This window comes from Panthera pardus, unplaced genomic scaffold, assembly GCF_024362965.1.
Source record: "Panthera pardus isolate Hobbes unplaced genomic scaffold, ASM2436296v1 HiC_scaffold_2, whole genome shotgun sequence".
Taxonomy (NCBI): Eukaryota; Metazoa; Chordata; class Mammalia; order Carnivora; family Felidae; genus Panthera; species Panthera pardus.
Genome location: NW_026526765.1, coordinates 106,120,673 through 106,135,997, shown reverse-complemented (window position 1 = coordinate 106,135,997; position 15,325 = coordinate 106,120,673). Strand labels below are relative to the sequence as shown.

Here is a 15,325-nt window from a genome sequence, read left to right as displayed (position 1 = left end):
ATCTCTCCTGGAATAACTGGGGCCTGACAGTATAATCAAGCCACTTCCTCTTCCTGTACACAATCTTGAGAGTAGACAGCCCTCTGTTTCCCTGTTATAGTGCCCACTTCAACCCTCAAGGCCATAAGCAGAATGACTAAATAAGCAGAATGACTGTTCTACATGCGAGCCCTTCAAACTAAAACATTCCATAACGTCTCCTGCCCTCCATCCCACTACTGCCCCATTCATTCTTCTATTTATTCCAGAATAAATAGTTCTTATTTATTCATTCAACTCATATATCTATCAAGGTCTAGCTAATGCACAGACACTTTTCTAGGCCTAATGGATAGAGCACTAATCAAAATAACAATTCCGGGGGCGCCTGGGTGGCTCAGTTGGTTAAGAACCGACTCTTGGTTTCAGCTTAGATCGTGATCTCACAGTTCATGAGATCGAACCCCACATCAGTCAGGCTCTGTGCTGAGAGTGGAGCCTGTTTGGGATTCTTTCATTCTCTCTTTCTCTCTCTCTAATAAAAAAATAAATAAAAATAGGGGTGCCTGGGTGGCTCCGTCGGTTGAGTGTCCGACTTTGCTCAGGTCATGATCTCACAGTTCCTGGGTTCAAGGCCGATATTGGGCTCTGTGCTGACAGCTCAGAGCCTGGAACCTGCTTCAGATTCTGTGTCTCCCTCTCTCTCTGTTCCTCCCCAGCTCACACTCTGTCTCTCTCTCAAAAATAAATGAACATTAAAAAAAATTTTAAGTAAACACACAAATAAATAACTAAAAATAAGATTCCTGGCCTCAACAGTGCTTAGGTTCCTGTGGTGTGAATGACGGGTGGCTGGCAGGCTATAAAGGAAATGTGGTGGTGAGTCCAATTTTCTGTCAATTTTTCTTCATATAGCATGACTGAGACCCTTTCTTTTCAAATTAGGTTATAAACTTAAAAAAAAAAAATAAACATATAGCCTCCTTTCTTTTAGTGAAAAAAAAATTTAAGTGTGAAAGTATAGAATTCAACAAACCCAATTTGGTAGTTCACATGAAAAAGAGGTATGGGTTTAGCGACTCAACATTCAACACACACTAACAAGCATGACAAAGATGGCCACTAAAAATGACCATTAAGGGGCACGTGGGTGGCTCAGTCAGTTGAGCATCCAACTTAAGCTCAGGTCACAATCTCATGGTTTGTGAGTTCAAGCCCCACGTCAGGCTCGCTCCTGTCAGCATGAAGCCTGCTTTGAATCCTCTGGCTCCTTCTCCCTGCCCCTCCCCCATTGCATTCTCTCAAAAATAAATATTTTTTTAAATGACCATTAAAATAAGAGATATAGAATATATCACTTCCAAACAATTAGAAAAAATGAAGTAAAAATAAATCATTACAATAAAAGGCAAAAAAGAAAAAAAAAGAAGGGGAGAGAGAAGCCAGAACATATCATAGCATAAGAACAACTCAAACTTGGGCGCCTGGGTGGCTCAATCGTTAAGCGGCTGACTTCGGCTCAGGTCATGATCTCGCAGTCCATGAGTTCAAGCCCCGCGTCGGGCTCTGTGCTGACAGCTCAGAGCCTGGAGCCTGTTTCAGATTCTGTGCCTCCCTCTCTCTGACCCTCCCCCGTTCATGCTGTCTTTCCCTGTCTTAAAAATAAATAAAACGTTAAAAAAATTAAAAAAAAAAAAAAAAAACCTCAAACTTAAAAGCAATTACAAAGTAAACTAGATAAAAATCAGTTTCTCAAACTGTATACATATCACCTAAAACATAATCACATACATAGTAAAGGGACTGAAAAGGGCAATTGGGCCAACTGAAAACCAAGCAAAAAAAAAGCTGATGTAGAAACCCTAATATCAGAAATGAAACAAAAAGTATTATCAAGCATAAAGAGAGTCATTATTACTGATGAATCCTGTTAGTTTAATTTTATGGAAAACATTAATATGGTTCAGAAATCAAACTTATAAGAAAAGTTTCACTGTCACAGAGGATGGGTGGCATGGGGTAGTTAGGATAAAAATGGGAATGAGACTTCAAAAAGGGTAAAAAAACAAACCTTCAAATGGAGTAAAACAGAAACAAATGATGCTGTGTATCAACAAGAGTTCAAGTGAATTTCAAGTACAGTATTCTGAGTATATATTTTTAATGAGGTGGATTCTAAGGAGAAAAAAATTTGCAAAGAAACCGAAGTTTACTTAGTAGGCTTACTAGTGGTAGAATATTGATATCAGACTATCAACTGAAGAATATTGAAGGGTAGAGCTAATGAGTAAATATACCGGTGGTATTAGAAAGCAGCTTTTTTCATTCTGGAAGAACAGAAATCCATATAAAAGGGGAACGGTAAGAGAGATTTCTGTGAAGATATCTGTATAAACCAATGCCTTTTTAAAAATTCTATTTCCTAGCTCTGTTTACTGAAGAAGCACTAACACTTCTTCAGTAGCAATGACCATGTCTTGCAACCAGATCCTGGTTTCTGAATTCTATTCTCCACTAATAAGAACAGGAGCTACCTGTAGAAATAGCTGGGCTCAGGTCCAGGGCAGAGAAAACACAAGGCAGTGTGGAATACCTTGATATCTCAGAAAGTAAGAAAGTATCCAAAAACAAGACACATAGCCAGTTTAAAGGGGCTCCCACCAGCTAAATATGGAATAATAGAAGTGCCAAAAATAATGATTATGGTCATTTATTATAACATATTAAATAGGGTTTTAAAAATTCATGAGTCCATAATGATACGCAAAAGAGTTGGGGGAGGGAGAAGGAGGAGGAAAGGAAAAATGAGGAAATGGAAAGAAGCTCTTCTCTACAGAAATATGTGAGGAAATATATGTAAATGAAGTGATAAAATCAGAAAATCATCATTTTATAGCAATCAGCATTTTACTAAGTCAAGGAAATATCATGAATGGATGGTAAAACATTGAGTAAAAGATTATTGGGGAATGGATATTCACATGATCTGACCCTACAGATAATTTTTAATTAGAAAAGGAATAATAAGAGAGATATGGTGGTTACCACCCTAAGATATCAAACTTACAATCACCATTAATGGATAGCTTGAAATTATGTGCCTCCTACCATAGTGCAATAAATGGTACACTTTTATTTATGTTATTATTTTTGTAGGCTTCACACCAAACTTTAACCTCAAATTAATCATGAGGAAGCAGTCACACAAATCAAGAATATGGCACATTCTATAAAATCACTGGCCTGAACTCTTTAAATATGTCTGTCATTAAAAATAAATAAATAAATAAATAAATAAATAAATAAACAAACACAGTAATATTTTCTAGATTAAAGCAGATGAAAGTGACATAGCAAAATGCAATACACAGTGATTGGATTCTGGATGAAAAGACATAGCTACAGAAGGTATTTTGGGGACAAATGGAGAAATTTCAATATTAATGCCATTTTCTTACATGTGATGGGAATGATAGTTATGAAAAGTATATCCTTATTCTTAAGAGATATAATTGAAGTATTTGGGACCACCAAGAAAATTTTATACACAGGTACACACACACACACACACACACACACACACACTCATAAAAAGACAGAAAGAGAGACAAAAAAAGTAAACATGGCAAATGTTAGCTATTTCTGATTCTAAGGTAAGTATATATGGATGTTCATGTATTACTCTTCCAGTAAGCTGAAATAGGTTTTAAATAGTTTTAAATTTATTTTCCTAAATACACATACATTCCATAATAAACTTATGATATTATAGATAATATATAATTTATGATTATATACATTAAAACATGCTGACATATGACTGCTTCATGATTAGCAGTCTTCAAGTAAAGGCAATTCTCCCTTCTAAAATTCACTGTATCAATTCAACTCAAACTTTCATTGAAAACTATAATATGCTAAACCCTGAACTCCAAACCAAATACACAGTGATGAAGAGGATATAATTCTGTCCTGCAATCTTTCACTGCCTTAATAGGGAAAAAGACATGTAAATAAATAAGTAAATAGTATGATAATTTCAGCAATGGAATCAAAGGAGGTATCAACAAAGTATCAGAGGAAGAGGCAACATGAGAAAAGTCTGGTTAACCTTCTGCAGAGGTGTCTAATAGAACTTTCTGTGATAAAGAAGTTCTTCATCGGTGTTATTCTATACAGTAGTCCCTTCCCACATGTAACTAAAGAGCACTTGAAATACGGTAGTGCAAGTGAGGAACTGAATTTTTTATTTTGTTAAGTTGAACCTACATCTGAGCAGCCACATGTGGCTAGGAGCTACATTACTGATTAGCACCACTCCATAGGACATGGTGGGGAAGGGCAGAAGGGCATGGACAGGAGGCTGGGAAGAGAAGAAATTTAAAAAGTCTTTCCAGGGGTGCTCAGGTGGTTTCATCGGTAGAACATCTGACTGTTGATCTCAGGGTTCTGAGTTCAAGCTCCACATTGGACATGGAGGCTACTTTTAAAAACATGAATAAAAAATAAATGTAAAAAAATGTTTTAAAGTCTTTCCTAGGAAACATTCTAGGCAGAGCACATAAAGCCACGGAGAGATGTTGCAACATGTTACTCATAAGAAGTCAGCAAAAGCAAGAATTACATGATTAATTTCACATTTTAGAAAGACTCTTTTGGCAGAAGAATGGATTGCGGAGGGCAAGTAGAAACGTGAAGCCAAATGAAGCTACTACAGCACTAATTTAACAGATTTAAGAACCTAAGGGAATAGTGATGGAAATGGAGGAGGGAACAAATGGGCTACTGGGAGGAATATGGAAAAGGGAAACTGAGGAGAAGATACCCTGATCTCTGGCTTCAGATGCTGATAACAAGACAAGGAATAAAGCAAGGAGAATCACACCGAGGAAGAAGAGTGGGCAGAACATTAAGAGGGTGACCTGACACCTCTTTCAATCTTGACAGCTTTTGCTTTAGAACAAAAACTGCAAGCTAGCATATTTCAAAAGAGGATGCAGGCACCTGAACCTCTGAGGCCAGGAAAGGGAAGAGAAGTCAGGCTGCATTCCACTCCAGTCTTCTGTGAGATAAAGCCAAACATGCCAATGTCTGAACTGAATATCAGTGTGGCCGGCTCTCACTGCCCCAGCTGTCTGGTTATCAGGGCATAACTAATGAAATTCCAACAGAAGAATACAGTCAGAGTCACCATGTTTGAAGACACCCTCGCTTTCTTTACCTTGTTAGAGAAAGACCATGAATACAATCTGTGTTCTATTTTTAGAGAAAATAAGGCAGAAAAATAAATCACAGATACCTTACATCTCCCATACCGTACACCATGCATAAATAAGTTACAGCAAAAACCTCTTTCTACAGCTAGGAATGACACTGTTTTTGAAAGAAACAAATACTGAAAGCCTAGAGCTATGCTAGTTCCTTTACATACATTATTACTCTTCAGCTACCCTATGATGTGGTTAGTATCACCTCTATTTTACAAGTGAGGAAACTGAAGCTCAAAAAGCTTAAGTGGCTGCCCAAGATCACAGAGCTACTAAGTGGCTGACCTGAGATTCAATTCCAAGTTCAACAAACCAAGTCCAACTCCCAGGGAGCCTAATGACTACAGGCTGCTTATGGAGGTGGAGGAAAACAGTGCCAAACAACGTGGTCTCCGTTTCAAGCTTTCTCGGAGCTCATGCTGTCTCTAGCATTCCTTGGTACCATGCCCTGATGATTCCTAATTGTGCCTTTTAAATTATGCTCTCCAACCTAAGACCCTTTCCCTGTCCTCTGATTTCTTTACGTCCATCAAATCTAGCTCCAACTCAAATTCCCCATCACCTGAGAGGTCTTCTGGACAAATTTTCTCCATCACGCCTGGTCTCTCTCCTGTACATCTTTAATTCCATTTATTGCCTCAGTCATTCAACCATCCCTCCATCCCAGAAGCATGAGACAAATACGGGTCAAATCAGCAATGAGGTTGTACAAAAGAAATAAAGAATACTGTTTAGGGACAGAAGACCCAGAAAACTGGCTTGTTTAATGTAAAATATCATTTCATATTATAAAGTACTTGGAAATGTTTTAGACCTATACTCAATCATTTGTTGTTTTCAGCATACAAGTGTACAGTCCTCTATGTATAGTCCTCCATGCAACCAAAAAAAAAAATTGGCTGAACTCCTGTGAGGCACAATGCTAGGTACTATAGGGGATACAAAAAAAAAAAAAAGATCCAATCTCTGCCCTTCACCTGAAGAAAAAAATATGTATATAACTATAAGGTAAAACGTATGATAAACTGATATGTTACATATCACGGTCAATTCTAGGAGCATACAAAAAAGGCAAAAATAAATAATAGGTATTCAAGGAAAGACTCAGGTTTTCCTGGTACCTAACCTGAGCCTAAAGCATCATTAGCCTTTAAGATAAATATTAGAAAAGCAAGACTCAAGATTAAGAAATATGCCAACTGATTGTTTTTTAACAAATAAAAAAAATCACTTCCAGGGGTGCCTCAGTGGCTCAGGAGGTTAGGCGTCTGACTTCAGCTTAGGTCATGATCTCACAGTTCATGAGTTCAAGCCCTGTGTCGGGCTGTGTTGACAGCTTAGAGACTGGAGCCTGCATCAGATTCTGTGTCTCCCTCCCTCTCTCTCTCTGCCTGGTCCCGCTTGTGCTTTGTCTCTGTCTATCTCTCTCAAAAATAAACAAACATTAAAAAAAGTTAAAAAAAAAAAACCACTATGGTCTTAAAAATTTTTAAACCTTTTCTCAATATTTGTATTAAATATACAAATAAAGTTTTCTAGTTATTTAATATTAAATTCCACGCTCTATTACTGAACTCCTCAGGAAAATAGATACCATTTAAATGAAAAAGATAAGCTTGATTATTGATTTCAATTTAACCATAATTAAATGAAAAGCAAGCACAGGTATTATCAATAATCTTTTCAAATCCAGTACTAGCAAACATAAGATTATTAATGAACCCAATCTCGTTTGAAATAAATGATTTATTTAGGATCCAATTTACTATATTCATAGTCAAAAGTGTATGGCTTACTGTGTTCTATAAACAAGCAATTTTCTGATAACATCTATAGCTGGTCATAACATTTAGTGACACTTCATTAAATACTTTTGTTTCAAATATTTAATATGCTAAAACATATATTTACCTGATGACAGGAATAAAAAACATAAAACCATAGCTTGAGGAATTCATTTTCTACAAATTATTTGGATTATTTATTTTTTTGGGCTAGATTATTAAAACATATTAATAAAGGGATTTTTTTGGTAAAGATAATGTAGTTGGATTTCTAGTATGTACAACTAAATTTGTTATGGATCCAACAGCTATAAATTTTGTACAAAACAAAAAACTAAAAGCAGCCCAGGTGACCATAAACAGGAAAACAGCTTAGCAAATTGTGGTTCACTCAAACAATAGAGTACTACTGAGTAATTAAAAATAAGAACCATTGAGGGGCACCTGGGTGGCTCAGTCGGTTGAGTGTCTGACTTCAGCTCAGGACATAATCTCACAGTTCATGAGTTCAAGCCCCACATCAGACTTGCTTCAGATCCTCTGTCAGCCCCTCTCTCTCTGCCCCTCCCCAACTTGTACATGTTCTTTCTCCCTTTTTCTCTCTCTCAAAAATAAATAAACATTAAAAAAAAAAAAGAACCACTAAGAGAAGCAAGAACATGGTGAAGCTTGAAACCATTAACTTGAATAAAAACAGTCTCACTCAAAAAAGTACATGTGGTATGATTCCTTTTATGTGGAATTCTAAAAGAAACAAATCTTACTTCTAGTGGAAAAAAGAAAACAATGGTTGCCTCTGATGTTTTAGGCAACTGACTCTGAAGGAGCATAAAGAATTTTCAGTATCTTGATAGGGGGTTTTGTGTTGTACAAGTATATGCATTTGTCTCTTAATTCTATCATTCTATTAATGATATTGCATGATAAAGTATTTAGGAGGAAAATGTACTAATGGCTGCAATTTACCTTGAAATTCATCAAAAGTAACATGGACTAATAAACAGAGGGGGCACAAATAGCTTAATAAAAATATGATTGAGCAAATATACTAAAATATTAAAGGCAATATCTTGATATGGATGGATATAAGAGTACTTACTGCAAACTTCTTTCAACTTACAAGTATTTCATAAAAAAGTAAGAAACCCCCCAAAAAGAAGATAAATGACACTAGATTAATTCAAAACAACACCTATCAGACTATCATCATTTCCTTTTCATTTTAACAGGCTTACTACCAGACTCTATTAAATCAGAGAAAGACAATTGACAACATATTTGGACTCCCAATAAATTTGGATCTCTCTTCATATTCTGATCAAAACAAAAAAACCCAGTGTGCATAAATAATAATATTGAATAATAACATTATAATATAGAATTATATAGTATATATTTAATATAATATATAACTAATATTTATATTATTATGAATAGACAATATTATTATGCAATAATAACACTGTTGTGTACAACACTCTTTACTAGAAAGCTTCCTAGCACTTTATATGTATTAACTATTTGATCTCTACAACAATCCTATGAGGTAAATACTATTAGCCAAATTTTACTAATGGGGAAACTAAAGTATACCTGTGTTAGGTAATCTGCTCAAGGTCACACACCTAGTAAGTGCCAGAGCCAGAAATTAGAATCCAAAGAGGCTGGGTCAGAACCCCTGCTCTTAACCACTTCCCTATGATTGTTCCCTTAGTTGACTTCATAACTGACAGAATATAACATGTGGCGTTCTTAAGTTTGTAAATGACATGAAACTTGGAGCAAAAAGTAAACACATTACTTTACAAATTACTGGAAAAGATTAAGGGTCATACACATGAGAGACTTTAACAAGATAAAATTCTACAGGGATAAAATAGAAGATCCTGAATTTTGGAAGAGACAAACAACTAAACCTCCAGTGACAGCACTGGTACACAGCAGGTGTTTGGCAAGAACCTGTCAAATGAAAATATGACTGAATGACAGAATAAAGAGAATGTGTGAAAAAGAGACACTTTAATAAACCAAAAGCAAAATATTAATTCAATAAATAATGCTATAAAACGCTAACATATATAATTACGTTATCTAGAAGTAGGTTAAATGAGAGCCCTAGAAGACTGCTGTGGTCAGACCAATTCCGGAAATGCTGTATGAATTTCTGGGAACTACAGAGTAACAGATACAGGTAAACTGGAACAAGTTTAGAGCAAAAGTGCAGAACTTTAAGCTATATTATCTAAGGTGTAATTGAAAAAACTGCAAATATACAATGTGGAGAAAAGAACTCAAATGAACATGGTAGCAAACTTCAAAATGTAAGGTACTATTATGAAAAAGAAGGATCATAATTATTCTGTAACTGCCCTTAAGAATAAAAATTAAAACTGCCAACTGAGATTAGCTACAAGGGCTTCAGGAAAACAAGTTCAGTGTCAACATAAGGAAGACTATTCCAGCAGACAGAACCACGAAAGAAAATGCAGGGGAGGGGCGCCTGGGTGGCTCAGTCAGTTAAGGTCAGGTCATGATCTTGCAGTTTGTGGGCTCGAGCCCCGCATAGGGCTCTGTGTTAACAGCTCAGAGCCTGCAGCCTGCTTCAGAATCTGTCTCTCCTCTCTCTCTGCCCCTCCCCCACTCACTCGTATGCTCTCTCTCTCTCTCTCTAAAATAAATAAACATCAAAAAAAATGTTTTTTTTTAATAAAAGAAAATGCAGGGGAGAAGGGGTTATCTCAGAAGGGTATGAATACCCTAAATAGCACAAGGATAACTCAATGAAAGATTAGACCAAATTAAAGATCTCTTCCAAATCTAAGAATTTACTATGTAACAAAAGGTAATTTTTATACATGTCTGCCCTAAAAGGTTTCAAATTGGTTAAAATAGATACCATTCACCAAAACAGACTTGCAATGATAAAATTTAAATGTGAAGGAAAGATAAGTTATTTGTCAGGTCTGCAAATGGGGAAGGCTTTAAGACTAAAAACACTGGACACTCTCAAACAGGGTTGCTTGTTGGGGTGGTGGGTGGGAGGATGGGCTAAATGGGTGATGGACATTAAGGAGGGCGCTTCTTGGGTTGAGCACTGGGTATTGTATGTAAGTGATGAAACACTGGGTTCTACTCCTGAAACCAATACTACACTGTATGTTAACTAACTTGAGTTTAAATAAATAAATAAGACTGGGGCGCCTGGGTGGCTTAGTGGGTTAAGTGTCCAACTTCAGCTCAGGTCATGATCTTGTGGTCTGTGAGTTCGAGCCCCGCATTGGGCTCTGTGCTGACAGCTCAGAGCCTGGAGCCTGTTTCAGATTCTGTGTCTCCCTCTCTTTCTGACTCTCCCCCGTTCATGCTCTGTCTCTCTCTGTCTCAAAAATAAATAAATAAATAAATAAATAAATAAATAAATAAATAAATAAGACTTAAAAACACTGGAATAAAATTCCAAAGAAAGGAAAAAAAAAAAAAAAACAAGGAAAAACAAACTTGTCTACACAAATATTTAAAACCTTTACATATGAAAAACATTAAAAGGCAAACAGTAAGCTATGCAATTAGGACAAATGGATTATATATTTAATATACAGCTATGCTGTACAGGAGAGTAGACATAAGCTACATGTGGCTACTGAAATTTAAATTAATTTAAATTGATTTTCAATCAATTAAACAATAAAAATTTACTTTCTCATTTGCACTAGACATATGTCAAGTGGTCAAAAGCCACTCTGGCTAGTGGCGACTGTAATGAACAAAGCAGATACAGAACATTTCCATCACTGCAGAAAGTACCACTGGAACTTTAATATTTAAGATAGATTATTTTAGTTCAGGGAATTCATTACACAGTTGATGCAAGAGCTAAGATGCCAGGCAGGGGCATCTTGTTGTGTAGCAATCCAGAGATGAGGAACAGCAGGAGCCATTACCATCCCTAAGATAGAGGACAGAGTGCAGAGTCCAAAAGCCAACATCGCCTGGCAAAAGCTGTGACCATAGCAGGTGTCTTGGGTGGGAGCTGGAGACAAGGATGAGAAGCAGCTCCTGCTGGATAAATACCCTGATGTAAAAAGAGGAGAAGAAACACCCGCCTTCTCCCCTCCTCTGCCCTCCAATCTCCTGCCAGTACCTCCTGTGACTGAACCCAGACAAAACTCAGGTGACAAAGGGCCCTGGGAAATGTAGCCTATAAGGGTCGGACCCTTTGTTTAAAAAGGGCAGAACAGGGAAAGAAAGAAGTATGAGGTCAAACAAGCTAAGGTCGGGCACAGGTACAAAGAGATAATTGTAAGAAAACGAACAAACACAAATGGCCAACATGTGAAAAATGTCCAACCTTAGCAGTAGTTAAATACAAATTAGACTATTACTATTAAAATAAAATTAATATTAAATTAATAATAAATAATGATAACTCAAGTACTTAGTGCTGATAAGGATGTGGTAAAAACAGATGCACTCATACACTTCCAGGGAAGGAAATAAATTTTCAAAATTTTTCAAAGAAGTTCGAACAATTTTGCAATCAGCGTCGACAAATTTTGAATGTTTACACAGTTAAATCAATTGAATGCAGTTCCAAGGATAAACCCAAAGTCCAGAAAATCTGAATTTCAGAAAATAATTTGAGAAACAAAGATGTTCATTCCAACTTCATCATATTGAAAAAAAAAAAGGAACAATCTGCCAGTACATTTATATAAAGTACATTTAAAAAAACAATAAAATAAGTTAAGGTACATTTATACGTTTATTAAAAAATAACTAGTGCTTGTTTGCCAGCCACAATGATAGGTGCTGGAAATACAAAAAAGATTAAGAGGTAATAACAGACTAATCTGTATCCATTTAAAGAATGTTTATGAAGAGTTTCAACAAAATAAGGACATGTTTATGATATGCCTACTGAATAACAACGAATCTAAAACCGATGACACATCAAACAAAATATGCCAAAGGTTAGTTAATAAGAGTGACTACCTCTGAGTGTTAATTTTGTGGGTTATTTTTCCTTCTTTCTACCTTCCTGAACTTTCAAATTTTTCAAAATAAATCTTACGAAATAAATTTATTTCAAAATAAATTTTCAGTGCTATTAATACAAATTACAGTTTAAGAACTATAAACCTGCCACAACAGTGCCAGTTTACCTGTTGCAATAATAAACTGCATTATTTGGATCCAGTTCTATCGCCTGTGTGTAACAATCCACGGCAGCAGCATAATTTTCTTCTTTCATGTGGTTATTGCCTAAAATAATCAATATGTACAATAAGTATAACATACACACACAAAAAAGCCTGAAAGATACATTTTAATCATAGAAACTACAACAAAATGAAGGTCAGCAATGTGATTTTTCTTTTTTTTAATTTTTTAAGTAAACTCTACCCTCAATATGGGGCTTGAACTCACCACCTCGAGATCAAGAGTCGCATGCTCCACAAATTGAGTGAGCCAGGCGCCCCACCAACATGATTTTTCATCAGCAGTAGAGCTAAATTTTATATTTTACTATACAGTTGACACTCCTTAGCCATCAGTGTGTTTAAGTGATTTTTAACAACATGAAGTCTTAAAGCAAGTAAAGCTTGTATACCTCATTAAATCCAGGCTTCATAAGTGAGTAAATGCAACAATTATGAGTATCTCATGGCAAAATCTAATCTCTTCTCACCTTCCTTATATTCATCTCCTGCCTTCCTTTTAGAGCTGCTCCCCCATTCCAGATGCAATCCCCTTCCCCATCATCATCTCATTATCCACTCCTTCCCTTGTCAAAACATACACCTGCTATGGGGCACCTGGGTGGCTCAGTCAGTTAAGCATGTGACACTCGATTTAGGCTAAGGTCATGATCCCAGGGATCATGGGATTGAGGCCCATATCATGCTCCAGGCTGACAGTGTGCAGTGAAATTCTCTCTCTCCCTCTTTCTCTCCCCCTCCCCCCACTCTCTTAAAATAAGTAAACAAAAAACAAACAATACAAAAAACCCTACTGAAGGGGCGCCTGGGTGGCTCAGTCGGTTAAGCGTCCAACTTCAACTCAGGTCACGATCTTGCGGTCTGTGAGTTCGAGCCCCGTGTCGGGCTCTGGGCTGATGGCTCAGAGCCTGGAGCCTGCTTCGGATTCTGTGTCTCCCTCTCTCTCTGCCCCTCCCCCGTTCATGCTCTGTCTCTCTCTGTCTCAAAAATAAAATTTAAAAAAAAAGTTTAAAAAAAAAAAATGCTACCGAATAGCCAAAATCTCAGAATTCTGCTATGTGGGTAAGCCAGTAAAATTAATCATGTTAATATGCTATTGGAAGATCATATTTTTTTGTGCTATCCATTCCAGAGACAGATTTCTTAAAGGGGACTGTTGGACATTAATTTCTAGAAAGAATTTCAGGTACCATGGCTATCCCACAGGGTGCTAATTTTCAGGAAGTCATCTACAGATACATCTGGTAATAATTTAGCTAGGTTAAGAACTAGCCAGCAAAATAAGGAATTTCCTGTTGGCTATCTTTTGTATTCCATTAAAGGGAAAAATGTGTCCTGCTCACTGATAAGAACCACGGTTCAAAACTGAAATTTTAAAACACTGGGATTAAGAGGAAGGATTTACATCACAAAAGCCTCTGTTACTCCTCCCAACTTTCTCTAAACCAGAAGCTCTCCTATTAGTTTTGTCTTTTAATACATCATTAGCTACTTAACAGGAGTAGGAGAGTATAACTTTGCAGGGAACAGGAACAGCAAGATTAAAGGAAAGGCAGGTAGACAAAAGCATATAAAAGCATGCAAAAGTTACTGCAAATTAAGAATCAAAAATGAAGGGTGACTGGGTGGCTCAGTTGGTTAAGCGTCAGACTCTTGATCTCAGCTCTGGTCATGATCTCACTGTTCTGGGTTCGAACTCCCAGGTAGAGCTCTGCACTGACAGTGGGGACCTGCTTGGGATTCTCTCTCTCCCTCTCTCTGCCCTTCCCCTGCTCATTCTCTCTCTCTCTCAGAAAAAGTACATAAACACGAAAAAAAAAGAAACAGACCTTCATCCTGGTTTAAAAAAAAAGAATCAGAAATGAATATAAAGAGTAACCTAATAGGTACACAGTTTCTTTTGAGGTGATAAAAAATGTTCCATAGCTGTGGTAATGGCTGCACAACTCTGAATATTCTTCAAAACCAGTGAATTTGTACACTTAAAAATTTTGTTTTTAATGTTTATTTTTGAAAGAGAGAGAGACAGAGACAGAGTCTGAGTAGGGGAGGGGCAGAGAGACAGAGAGACACAGAATCTGAAGCAGGCTCCATGCTCTGAGCCATCAGCACAGAGCCTGATGCAGGGATAGAACTTAATCAGCCGTGAGATCATGACCTGAAGTCAGATGCTTAACCAACTGAGCCAGCCATCCAGGCGCCCCTGAATTTATACACTTTAAAGGAGTAAATTTTATTTACAATAAAGCTGTTTTTACAATAAAAAAAAACTAATTTAGACCCCCACCCCCAAAATGTAATGAATATAAAGCCTCTAAGGAAGCTAAGAGGATTACATAGTTTTTATCATAGAGCAAGAAATTAACTACATGAGCCTAAGTACTGAAATACATTTGCTTAACCCATGTAAAAGATTTAAATTTTCTGGGTTATGTGGGTTTTCCTGTTGCTATGGGCCTTTTTGTCTCGGGGTTCTTAGGGAGCCCTCTTGCTCAACTATAGACCCTAAGAGTTAAAACCGAAAATGAAAAGACTTAACTCATGCTCTAACTAAAATCCATTGCTCTTATTTCTTATCACACTTTCTTGAGGCAATGATGAAGGTGTTGTGCAATGACCAGAACATTCCAACTGCTAGACTAGAAAAGCCCTGATAGCAAGGTAATGCCTAGAATACCACACCCCTCAGATCCCTTTCCCTACCCTTTATAGTGCTGAAAACATACTGATCCTCACCTGTGATCATGCACTGCCTCCAGGCTCTCTAGCACGTACCCCCTGAACCTCTGCCAGTAAAACTCTAGGTGTCCATCTTGTGGGAGGAGAGGTGGGCATGTGTAAAGATGGAGCCTGCCGCCTCCCCTGGCTGCTGGCACCCAAAGTTAATTTCTCTTTTCTCTTTTCCAAACCCTCCTCTCTTGAGTTACTGGTTACTCTTGCAAGAAGTTTAGGACTTTATCTGAGTTTGTTCAGCAACAATGTTGGCAAACCCAGCCAGGAGCTGTGCTTCTGACTGTGCAGCCCCCTTGAGATTCCAGGGGACAGAGCGGCTGGCCCTGCAGTGCAAGAGCTCACCTGT

At 37.1% G+C, this 15,325-nt stretch overlaps 1 protein-coding gene across 2 annotated transcripts in view; it reads right to left on the bottom strand.

The window, feature by feature from the left end:
* The window catches only part of SGTB (small glutamine rich tetratricopeptide repeat co-chaperone beta), a 45,564-nt gene that overhangs the window by 11,344 nt on the left and 18,895 nt on the right, over window positions 1-15,325 (bottom strand). For both annotated transcript variants that reach the window (XM_019414359.2, XM_019414358.2), the window contains exon 5: window positions 12,190-12,289. In XM_019414359.2, the coding sequence (XP_019269904.1) occupies window positions 12,190-12,289 (100 nt within the window). The remainder of the gene's footprint in view (window positions 1-12,189; window positions 12,290-15,325) is intronic.